The sequence below is a fragment of the Pantherophis guttatus genome, chromosome 17, assembly GCF_059756535.1.
Source record: "Pantherophis guttatus breed Tessera chromosome 17, ASM5975653v1, whole genome shotgun sequence".
Taxonomy (NCBI): domain Eukaryota; kingdom Metazoa; phylum Chordata; class Lepidosauria; order Squamata; family Colubridae; genus Pantherophis; species Pantherophis guttatus.
Genome location: NC_142079.1, coordinates 9,045,373 through 9,057,773, shown reverse-complemented (window position 1 = coordinate 9,057,773; position 12,401 = coordinate 9,045,373). Strand labels below are relative to the sequence as shown.

General features: G+C 42.4%; 1 protein-coding gene across 6 annotated transcripts in view; it reads left to right on the top strand.

Annotated features, from left to right (window-relative positions):
- GNB1L (G protein subunit beta 1 like) overlaps positions 1-12,401 on the top strand; it is a 71,399-nt gene that overhangs the window by 32,049 nt on the left and 26,949 nt on the right. For 3 of the 6 annotated variants that reach the window (XM_034435800.3, XM_087880250.1, XM_034435805.2), the window contains exon 2: positions 12,025-12,164. In XM_034435800.3, coding sequence (XP_034291691.2) covers positions 12,025-12,164 — 140 coding nt within the window. Of the gene's footprint in view, positions 1-930; positions 952-5,314; positions 5,415-9,683; positions 9,943-12,024; positions 12,165-12,401 lie in introns of those variants that run through there. The other 3 variants (XM_034435802.3, XM_034435806.3, XM_087880249.1) reach the window with 3 other exon arrangements.

The window sequence follows — 12,401 nt, the reverse complement described above, 5'->3', positions numbered from 1 at the left end:
CGCCACAGAGAAGGCTCTCCCCCTGGGGGTCGCCAGCTGACATTGTCTGGCAGACGGCACCCTGAGGAGGCCCTCTCTGTGCGAGCGTACTGGCCGGTCAGAGGCTATTGGCGGCAGAAGGCGGTCTCGTAAGTACCCCGGCCCTAAGCCATGGAGCGCTTTAAAGGTGGTCACCAACACCTTGAAGCACACCCGGAAGACCACCGGGAGCCAGTGCAGCTCGCGCAGGAGAGGTGTCACATGGGAGCGCCCCATCGCTCCCATAATCCCCCGCGCGGCCGCATTCTGGACCAGCTGGAGCCTCCGGGTGCACCCCAAGGGGAGCCCCATGTAGAGAGCATTGCAGTAGTCCAGGCGGGAAGTGACGAGTGCCTGAGTGACCGTGCGTAGGGAGTCCCGATCCAGAAAGGGGCGCAACTGGCAAGATTGGAGAAGAACTCAGGGGTGGTAGTCACTTACCTTTGCTACCGGTTTTGCAAATGTGAGCGCTCGCACGCACCACCTCCACGCAGGCGCACGACCTTCAAAAAGTCAAAAACATGATGATGTCCGGGCGGGTGGGCAGAGCCTCCCACCCAGTGGTGGGTTTCAAAAATTTTTTACTGCCAGTTCTGTAGATGTGGATTGGTGGGCGTGGCTTGGTGGGCATGGCAGGGGAAGGATACTGTAAAAATTTCCATTCCTTCTCCACTCCAGGGGGATGTTACTGCAAAATCCCCACTTCCTTTCCGTCCTTCAAATATGCCCGACTTCCACTAAATTCAAACTGATGAGCATTCTTGTTCTGACTAGGCTTCCCTAAAAAGCAAGAAGCAGAGTCTTGTTCCCGGCAAAACCTCTTTTATTTACACGACTGAATTCCTTTCATTCACAGTCAGCAAGGCCTGTCCAAACAGACTTTCAGAGGAATATCTATCAACACAGACCTTATCTCGCTTGGAAGGCTGCCAGGTAACTAATTTCCAAACGCAGTACAAGGCAAAACTTGGCACAGAGTCTCTCAGAGTCAAGGAACGAATGAATTGTTTCCTGCAAAAGCCCCCTCCCCGTTCGCTCCTCTTTTGTTTCCTATGGGAGAGGCCAATCACCTCCAAGGTGTGGCTTTACTCCTAAGTCGACCCTGCTTTCTGAGTTGTTCTTGTCTTCTGGCAGCTCTGCGCATACGCACAATGGGAACGGGCTCCAGCTGTTCCTCTGCCTCACTGCTGTCTAGCTCCCTCTCTGCCTCCGATGCAGAACCCTCGTCCGAGCTTTCCCCAGCCCCCAGGACTGGCCCATGTTCCTCCCCAACCTCCTCACTGTCCGACTCTGCTGGCCGCCAGCGGGCCACAACAATTCTTGAGGAACTGAAGAGAAAGAAGAGGGCAAACAAGAGCTTCTGGTGTTGTTTTTAGGCCATCTTCGCTTTCACGCTTGTGTTTTATCGGAGGAATTTTCTCGTACAATAGGACAGCTGTCGGTCCCTCCTTCTCTCTCTCTCTCTCTCTCTCTCTCTCTCTCTCTCTCTCTCTCTCTCTTTCTCTCTCTCTCTCTCTCTTTTTTTAGAATTGAGCCACTGGCAGACTTGCAAAGGAACTGTCTCTTTGGCTCCAGCTGTTTTTTCATGCCTTGTTTTAATGTTTAATGTGTTTTAAGGCAAAAAGAAAAATGCGAATGTGGACTTTTCCCTTCTCCTCAATTCTTCCTTCACCACTTTTTTTTTCTTTTCTTCTGAATACGGCCTTATGTTTTTCACAGCCTTCGAATGTATTTTCTGAAAATGGGCTGGGGAGGGTCACGCAGTTGAAAACTGAAGGCAACTGTGTCCGATGGCTGGAAGGGGAAAAAAAAAAAAGCTTTATTTTTGACACCTTGAGAATATTAGAATGATGAATGTTTATGTTACTCCGTAGGTTGTTCGTATTGATTAATAGCTTTCTTTCTTTTTTTCCTCCCGGTGCCTCCGACTATATAAACGGCAATGAGATCCATATGCTTTCGCTCGGTGTCCTAAAAATAATTACCATCACTCTTTAAGTTTTGCCCCCTTTTGCTGAATACTGAGTTTTCCGGGGTGGAAAAATCGTTCTAGCCAAAGTTCACGACGGCCAGATGGAAGCATTTGGAAATGAAGATGCTGGCTCAGATTCTAAGTTTTTTTTTTTTTTTGGAAGTTATATTGGATATACAGCAGAATTTTACTTACGTCGTAAGGCATTATCATCCCCTCCAAGGAAAATACTCCTGACTTTGGAGTTATGTCAAAGGTGGGCGGGGAGGGGGGGGGGAGGCTTTAGCGAGAACGAAGCGGCGAATAAAAGTTACTCAAAAGCGCGACTAAAGTTTTAGCATCTTTCTGTTTAAAGAATGGATGAGGAATGTTGTTATGGGCTCCAGAGCTTTTTTGAGTGTATGTCTTTGGATGTTGCAGTAGCACTTAGACTTATATACCGCTTTACAGTGCTTTCCAGCCCTCTCTAAGCAATCTGGGTCCTCATTTTACCCACCTTGGAAGGATGGAAGGCTGAGTCAACTTTGAGCCGGTCAGAATCGAACTGCCAGCAGTGGGCAGAGTTAGCCTGCAATACTATATTCTAACCACTGGGAGGGAGGGAGGGAGGGAGGGAGGGAGGGAGGGAGGGAGGGAGGAAGGAAGGACAATAGCACTTAGATTTATATACCTCTTCTCAGTGCTTTCCAACCCTCTCTAAGCGGTTTACAGAGTCAGCCTCTTGCCCCCCAACTATCTGGGTCCTCATTTTACCCACCTCGGAAGGATAAGAGGCTGAGTCAATCTTGAGCCTGGTGAGATTCGAACTGCCAAATTGCAGGCAGCCGGGAGTCCGCAGAAGTAGCCTGCAGTACTGCACTCTAACCACTGCGCCACCAAGGCTCAAGAATGAATCGTTGCCTCTCTGTCGCAGGCTATGTGTTGTGGGTGTGGGTGTGTGTATTGTGTGTGTACATGTGGGGTTCTTGGCGCGCTCTGAGCTTCGTTGGGTTGGTTGGTTGGTAATGCACTGATGTTGATACTTAGCCGGGTCATGAAACGTCTGCAAGGAAACATACCAACCTCCAAGGACCCCACAGTCGTCCTCCTCCTCCTCTTCCTTTTCCTTTTCCTCCTCTTCCTCTCTGCAAACCCCATTCTCTTTTAGCACTGATCATGTTACATAGTTGGGTCTTGAAATGTCTGCAAGGAAGCAACCAAGCTTAGAGAGCACCAAGGACTTCACAGTCTGCTTCTTTCCTCCTCCTCCTCCTCCCCCTCCTCTTCCTCCTCCTCGTCCCTACAAACCCCACTCCTAGCACTGATGATGTTACCTAGTTGGGTCACGAAACGTCTGAAGGAAACGCACCAAGTTCAAAGAGCACCAAGGAGCCCACCGTTCAAGCCTGAGCTACATTCTTTTCGTGTGGTCTTTCTTTTGGTAGCTTCTCCTGCCCCAGCAAATTTGGTCCCGTTTTGCTTTTTGCTTTGCAAAGAGGAGACCACTGGAGCTCAGAATATCTGGGAAATGATGAGGATCCATATACAGGTGATCCTCAACTTACAACCATTCGTTTAGTGGCCGTTCGTTAAGTTACACCGATCCTGCAAAAAAGGTGACCTTAGGATCGTTTTTCACACTTAACGACCGTCGCAGCATCCCCGTGGTCACGTGATCAAAATTTGGACGCTTGGCAACCGACTCCTATTTATGACCGTTGCAGGGTCCCCCGGGGTTTACGTGATCCCCTTTTGCGACCACCTGACAAGCAAAGTCCACGGGGAAGCCAGATTCACTTTACAACCGTGTTGGTCACTTGCAACCACTGCAGCGATTCATTTAATAACGGTGGCAAGGAAAGTCGCAAAAAAAAATGCGGCAAAACTCACAAATTATTGTTGTTTCGCTGAATGACAGTAAATTTCGGGCTCAGTGGTGGTCGTAAATCGAGGACTGCCTGTATTTGATCAGTAGCACATCCGAACGGGTTGAATAATTTTAGATCCATAATTATACTGTACGACTGTAATTTTGTGGCTTGTATCCTTACGATATATATATATATATATATATATATATATATATATATATATATATATATATATATATATATATATATATATATATATATATATATATATATATATATATATATATATATATATATATATATATATATATATATATATATATATATATATATATATATATATATATATATATATATTTGTAAAACGTTTTTTTATTTTTTTAAAACATAAACATAAAATACATCTTTTTAGAACGAAGCATTGATCCGGTCATAAATTGGTACAATCACAAATTCATCTTTAACAATGACTCATCTCCACTAATCATCATCTTATAAAAATAATAAAAAATAAATAAAACAGAAAAAAAACCCACAATAACTCGCTCAAAACAATTACCTTTCTATTATTTCAGCTCAAATCTTACTTTCCAAATAACACAACTTAATGTTTTACACAATTGTTTCCCTAAATTCTATCTATTTTCTAATACCATTATCCAAGAACCCGTTACTTAAATCTTTAAACCCTAACTCAATATCATTTCATTATCTTTTCTTTTTATTTAAATGAGTGTATTTTAAAGATATAAATCATTACTATTATCATAAACAATATCTTAACTATCACTTGCAGCAAATCCTCTTCATTACTATTTATCTCAACATAATCCTAATTTACAAATAATCACAGCATAATCGTTTTTAATTATTTATCACAGCACATCATCTTCATCTTAATCCTCATCTTTTACTTTAATCCCAACGTAATCATTTTTATTTTTACTGTTAAACCCAGCATAGTCGTTTATTTTTACTGTTATTCCCAGCAAAATCATCCTTATTTTTACTCCTTACGATTTATATTGATATTGTTTCCTGATTGCTTATTTGTACCCTATGACTGTCACTAAGGGTTGTACCTTATAATTCTTGATGAACGTATCTTTTATGTATACTGAGAGCATATACACCAAGACAAATTCCTTGTGTGTCCAATCACACTTGGCCAATAAAAAATTCTATTCTATTCTATTCTATTCTATTCTATTCTATTCTATTCTATTCTATTCTATTCTATTCTATTCTATTCTATTCTATTCTATAGAAACACACCTGTTGTGGGGTTTGTGGCTTTGCTAGGAAAGATTTATTCCTGCTCCTTTTGCCTTTCGACGGCATTTAAAGCGGAGAGAAAAATAATGTATTTTTAATCTGGGCTTCGGACACTGAGTTTATCGAGGGAAAGCAGGAGAGGGGGGGAAAAATTGCACGATACTTTACCCGCAATTTTGTTTTTGTTTCAAAACGTGAGATTGAAACGCCAAGTGACAGGACTGGGAACGCGAGAGTTGCTGAATTCGGCTGGAATTTTTCCTGTGGGAATCGGGGAGTGTTTGTAAAAACTCTGGGAGGTAGGATTATTATTATTATTGTTGTTGTTGTGCGCAAGGTGACTTATCTGACGTCTGCATATTTGGAGACGATATGATGAATTAGAAAACGAACGTTTTTGGGGACCGCTTGTTGAAATAACGAGCCTTGGAATTTGGAACATGTCAGAAGAATTTAAAAAAAACTGCCCTTAGTTGGAGACATCTGGCATCCTGGGGAAACGCTTCTATTTTTCCTGCTGATGGTTGGATTTGGGATCTACAAACTTTCCAGATTCCAGAAGTGAATTTTACTCCTGGTTGGCCAACAGAATGCATTAGATCAGTCATGGCGAAACTTTTCGGCACCAAGTGGCCAAACCGGAACACGCTGGAGCCCCGGAGACCACATGCATGCGCCGGCCACCTGGTCTTCTGGTTTACGGCACGCACATATGCGCCGGCCAGCTAGTCTTCGCGCATGCCGGAGCCCCAAAAACCCGAAGACCAGGTGCCAGCCAGCTAGTCTTGGGTTTCCAGGGCTCCGGCAGAGCGAAGCTCAGCGCACTGGAAACCAGACTATCTGGCGACAGTGCATGTGCCCACAGAGAGGGCTCTGTGTGCCACCTCTGCCACACGTGCCATGGGTTTGCCATCATGGCATTAGCTCTACATTGTTTTTTGGTTTGTTTTTTTTTAAATATTTTTTAAGACAAACAAACATTTAGTACATCAATCATCCCTCCCCTGTGACATCTCGATGTTATCTTCTTCAATTGTTTTTGTTCTTCTTCTTCCAAAAGTTTCTTCCATCTTGATCTTCATCCAAAGCACTATAACAATTCATTCCTATAACCATATTCTAGCCATCAAGTTTTTATATATCATATATATAATTTTTATACATAATTATATGTAATTTTATACATAATTATAAAATTAATCCTTTATATCTCTTTTTCCAACCAACAATAAAAATAATTCCGTATTTTAAAATATTCTAATTCTTCCCTATCCTTAATCATCAAAGTTAGTCTATTCATTTCTGCAGAATCTAAAAAAATTTTTATAACTTCTTCTTCCAAAGGTATTTTCTCTGGCTCTACATTGGTAGAGAGAAGTAAGAGCTTTCACCACAAAATATGTTAGCGAGATCTGCAATTGATTATCCGTCCTTTTATTGCATTTGTGGAAAAAAACATATAGATACAGATAGCTTTATTGATTAGCCTATAGGCCATATCAAAGCACAAGGTTCAAACACAGACCACCGATAAAATCCTATGCAAACATTTTTTTTTTGCTTTTAATTTATATGCCGCCCTTCTCCGGAGACTCAGGGCGGCTTACAATGCGTTAAGCAATAGCCTTCATACTTTTGTATATTTATACAAAGTCAGCTTATTGCCCCCACAATCTGGGTCCTCATTTTACCTACCTTTGAAAGGATGGAAGGCTGAGTCAACCTTGAGCCTGGTGAGATTTGAACTTGCAGTAATTGCAAGCAGCAGATGTTAATAACTTTAACATCTTATTTACAGTGCATTTTACAGTGCTTTAGTCCACTGTACTATCAGGCTCCTATTTAAAATAAGAGTAGGGTAAAATACAATAGTTATAAGATAAGATACAATATAATTTAATACATAGATATATAAAATAGAATAAAGTGACTTAAAATTATATTTCGGTGTCACCCTTACAATCTACTCCAATCAGACCCACGTATGCAGATCTCAACCGAACCATTTTGTGTGTAACTATCGTGCTGTGTTAAATGTTATTTTCAGGTTCTGGCCACACATAAAGTAAGTTGTTTTGATATGGGGATCCCAATGGGTCATTCGTTTGGTATGTGGACCAAGGTACCTATCTCTCACCCCCTTATACAAGCAACAATCAAATAGGATGTGAGCCAGATCTTCTACCTCTTTAGCTCCACAAATGCAGAGACATTCATTGTAGGACTGTGATGGCGAACCTATGCCACACGTGCCACAGGTGGCATGTGGGCCATATCGGTGGGCACGTGAGTGTTGCCCTAGCTCAGTTCCTGTGTGCATGTGCGCTGGCCAGCTGATTTTCAGGCCTTCCGGGCCCACCGGAAGTCAGGAAACAGGCTTTTCTGGCCTCCGGGGGAGCGGGGAAGGCTGTTTTTGCCCTCCCCAGGCTCCAAGAAAGCCTCTGGAGGCACGTGACGGCAAAAAGATTAGCCATCACTGTTGTACGGTATAGAATGGGATCTCCCATATCTGACCATTGTGTCAAGCTGTTCGAATCTCGCTCGCGTAAATATCTCTCTAAGACGTTTTGGCAGTTGTAACTTCAAATAGTTATCTACTTGAAAAGTGCATTTGTATTTGCTCAGCCATTTCAAGTTACCCACCTTATGGGTATGGTAGCTATATCATTTTGTGCTTCTATATCCTTAATTCTTTGGGCAGCTCTTTTTTTTTTTAATTGTTCTCCTGTTACACAAGTGACTGGAAGGCCACAGATTCTTACAAAATTCGTTAGTTTGGTGTTCCAGGAGATTTGTGATTGTAATTTTATTTGCTCTAGTAGACATAACTTGGGGAGTCTATCCGTCTCCATTTCGTTGACTTTGAACCAGTAGTTATATGCTCTAATTTTGGATAGTGCATGAATTATATGAATTCCAGATTCCAGAAGTGAATTTTACTCCTTGTTGGCCACCAGAATGCATTAGATCTACATTGTTTGAAGGCACTTGGAGAGCTAGAGAGGAGCTGCCATCACAAAATATGTTAGCGGAGATCTACAATTGACAATCCTCCCTTTTATTGCATTTGTGGAAAAAAATATATAGTTGGAAACTATTTTATTGATGGTTAGAGAATAAAAATGGAAGTTAAAAATAGGGAAACAAAAGAAGAAGATTAGCGAAATACCGAAAATATGTTAAGAGAGAGACGTAAACATTATGATTATTATTACTTTTATGACTATTAGGATTATTATTATTATTATTATTATTATTATTATTATTATTATTATTATTATTATTATATTTCTATTAGAAGATATGTCAAGAGGGAGAAGTGACTATGTTTATAACGTTCAATATTAGTATTGTAAAATTAGAGAAGTAATATTAATGTAATGAATACTGTTGTAAATTTTGATATGCATGTACCGAGGCGACACACTGTTTAATGGAAGATGCGCATGTGCCCCCCCCCCGCTTTTAGTACATGATGGCACAGTGGGCCCGTTTTTCACCCTCCCCAGACTCGAGACTTTCTAGGAGCCTGGGGAGGACTAAAACAGCCTTCCCCATTCCCACCGGAGGCCCTCCGGAGACCGGAAACAGACCATTTCCCAACTTCCGGTGGGACCGAAAGACCCAAAAACCACAGATGCGTGCTGGAACTGAGCTACGGCAACGCTCGTGTGCCCACTGATATGGCTCCGTGCGCCACCTGTGGCACCTGTGCCATAGATTCGCCATCACGGCCCTATACAATTTCAGACAAGTGGCCAACTAGTCTCTTCTTAAAAAAACTCCAGTGATGAAGCACCCATAACTTCTGAAGGCCAACTCATTCCATACTTAGTTATTCTCACTTAGGCAGTTTCTCCTTAATTCCAGGTTGCTTCTCTCCTTGATTAGTTTCCATCCGTTGTTTCTACTCCTGCCTTCTGATGCTTTGGAGAATAAATTGACCCCCCTCTTCTTTGTGGCAACCCCTCAAATACTGGAATGCTGCTATCATGTCGTCCCTAGTCCTTCTTTTCTCTAGATTAGCCGTACCCAATTCCTGCAACCGTCCTTCACATGTTTTAGTCTCCAGGCCTTTTAACCATCTTAATGGCTGTTCTTTGCCCTTTTCCCCCCAAAGTCTCAAGATCTTTATTTATTTATTTTATTCATTTGATTTGATTTGTATACCGCCCTTCTCCAGCAGGACTCAGGGCGGTGAACAGCCGAGATAAAACAGAGCATTCCCCATCTTTGGGGAAAAAAGGGCAGAGACGGGCAACTAAGATTATTTAACTCAACCAATTTGATGGACGGTGGTAACTCCCTCTTTTTCTGGGCCAAGCTTGCACCTTAGATAGGAGCTTTGTAAAAACACGCTTGTTCCGTGCCAGCTAAAGGATCCTCCCCAAATTCACACACCACAAGCCTTATCCTTCCATCAGCAAAACTTCAGTCAATCGTTTGGGGAAGGAAGAACAAGAGTGATTAAAATTTCCCTGATCCTTCCAGATTGCCTTTAGGGTGACTCCGGTGTGTTTATTGTTCTGCTTAGCCTTGGAAAATATATATATATATATATTTTCCAGAATTGCTCATTGGCTTCCAGGATGATTCCCTGTGGCGTGTTTCTGAATTAAGTCAGGGCACCCTAGGAAGGAAGGAAGGAAGGAATGCCAACATTTGGAAGATCTTGAGAAGTTTGGCCATTGGCTTGGTGGAACTTTTCGCAAATTTTGTGACGCCTGGTGAATTTTGTACCAAGAACGAGCCGTGCTGAAGATCCCGAAGGCGTTGAAAGTCACCCAAAACCAATCAATCTTGAAGATCATTCATCAGCATTGACAGGTGACATTCGGAAAGCTAACAACCCCAAGGGTGACATCAAAGAACATCGGAGGAGGAGTTGCCTTCATGCCTTGCATGCAAACAATAAACCAGCATGTAAAATTTGTTTCTTAATGAGCAATCTGGATGGAGTCGAGAGATGCAATCTGTTAAAATTAAAATTCCCGGCTAATCGTTGATCTCACCCATCAATTGTAACTTAGGTTGTTCAGTCTGGTTCAGACGTCAAGCGCAGGTGGAATGGAATGGAATGGAATAGAAGGAGGAGGAGGAGAAGGAGGAGGAGGAGGGAAAGAAGAGAGAGAAGGAGAAGAATGAGAGAAGTAGAAGCGAATAGAATAGAATAAGGAGGAGGAGGGAAAGAAGAGGGAGAAGGAGAAGAATGAGAGAAGTAGAAGCAAAAGGAATAGAATAGAAGAATAGAATACAGTAGAATAGAATAGAAGACTTTATTGTCACTTTAATTGTACACTAATCAGCATACATTAAAACAAATTTTCCTTGCATTCAACTCTCAACCATTATGCATACACACATATATATGACTCAGAGAAACATCAGTCTAGTTTGGATGTATACATATATATGATGGGGAAAAAATAATCCTGTGAGTTTACAAAACGGATGGAATAAGGAACAAAGCTGTTACAGAATCTAGCAGTCCTGCTAGAAATACTTCAAAATCTCTTCCCAGAGGGGAGCAACAGAAACAGATCATGGGTGTGTGTGTGTGTGGGGGGGATCTCTAACCAATGCTTCAAGCTCCAAGCACATAGCGCTAATAAGCAGCATCCTGACTAATGGGAAGCGAGCTTCCTATAATCTTCTCCGCTGTCCTCACCACTCTCTGTAGGGACTTTCTATCTAAAGCGCTACTGCCACCAAACTGCAAACAGTGATGCAGTTTGTTAAAACGCTCTCAATCGTGCCTCTGTAAAGAAATAGCCAGGACAGGAGGAGAAAGATGTGCTCTCCTCATCCGACGCAGGAAATGCAAATGCTGGTTTGCATGCTTCACTAAGGATGACGTGTGGAGAGACCAGTTCAGATTGTTAGTTATCGTTAGGCAGTCCTCGCTTGCTGTTTTATGACTGTTTGAAGTTATGGCAGAGATAGAACAAGTGCTTTCTGGGCCCTAAAGCAAACACACACACACTGTTTTCATAAATTGTCATGCCCCCAATGGCCACTTGACTACTGGGGGTTGGGTCACAGCATTCCACAATCATGTGACCAATGGTTCACCATGTTTTTTGATAGTTCCCAGCCTATCTCCCCAGTTTTCTGCAGCTTGCCATCAAGAAAAGACCATTGAAACGAATGCTTTTGCTTAAAAACCACCGCAAAAACTTTTTTTGGAAAACTACTGTATTTTTCAGACTATAAGACGGACTTTTTTTGTCTCCCAAAAGGGGGTGAAAATGTCTGTGCGTCTTATAGACTAAATATTGTCGAAGCCCCACCCACCCGCCGACCGTTTTTTGAGCTCCGCACATCCCATTTTTGGGCCTTTTTCCAGGCCTTTTCCAGGCCTTTTTTCAGCCCGTTTTGAGGCTTTTTTCAGCCCGTTTTCAAGGCTTTTTTTGGCCTGTTTTCAAGGCTTTTTTTGGCCTGTTTTCAAGGCTTGTCTTCAAGCCTCAAAAACGAACCGAAAAAAGCCTCAAAAATGGGCCAAAAAAGCCCTGAAAACGAGCTGAGAAAAGGCTGGAAAAGGGCAGAAAATGGGGCGTGTGGAGGCTAAAAACTTTTTTTGGGTTGTTTTTCTCTTCTAAATTTAGGTGCGTCTTATAGTCTGAAAAATACGGTACTTTTGATGACGAGTTCTTCGGCTAATGACTGCAATGACTTATGACTGTAATTCCGGGCTCAGTTACAGTCACAACTTGAGGATTGCCTGTAGTATTGTCCAAACTTGTGCATTTTGGAAGAAATGCAAATGAAGTTGGGAGGCTTTTAACTTGTTTTAAGATTTTCTTTTTAAAAGTTTTATTTATTTCAAGGCGACTGTGTGGTCAAGAGGTCAAGCAGCCTGATTGAGCCAGCTCGCATTTCCATCTTCCTTTCTTCCTTTTCCTTTTTCAGGAACTTCTAATCAGCTGTGTCATGACGGCTGTTCCTGCGCCAGATCCTGTCTACGTTTTACGAGGAACTAACAATGGCATTAACACACTGTGTTTTCAGTGTTCAAACCCAGATCCAGATTTTCCCATTCTTTACTCAGGGTGAGTAAAGAAAGAACATGCAAGTTTACTAGCACCGATGACGTTAACCTAGTTAGGGTCTGCAAGAAAACAAGCAAGCTCAGAGAGCACCAAGGACCCCCTCGTACAGCTGACTGCAAGTACAAATACAAGGGGAGGGGGGCGCTATGGCTCAATGGTTAAAGACACTGGGCTTGTCGGCTGGAGAACTGACAGGTTCGAGACTTGAGCTCCATGCAACGGGGTGAGTTCCTGTTC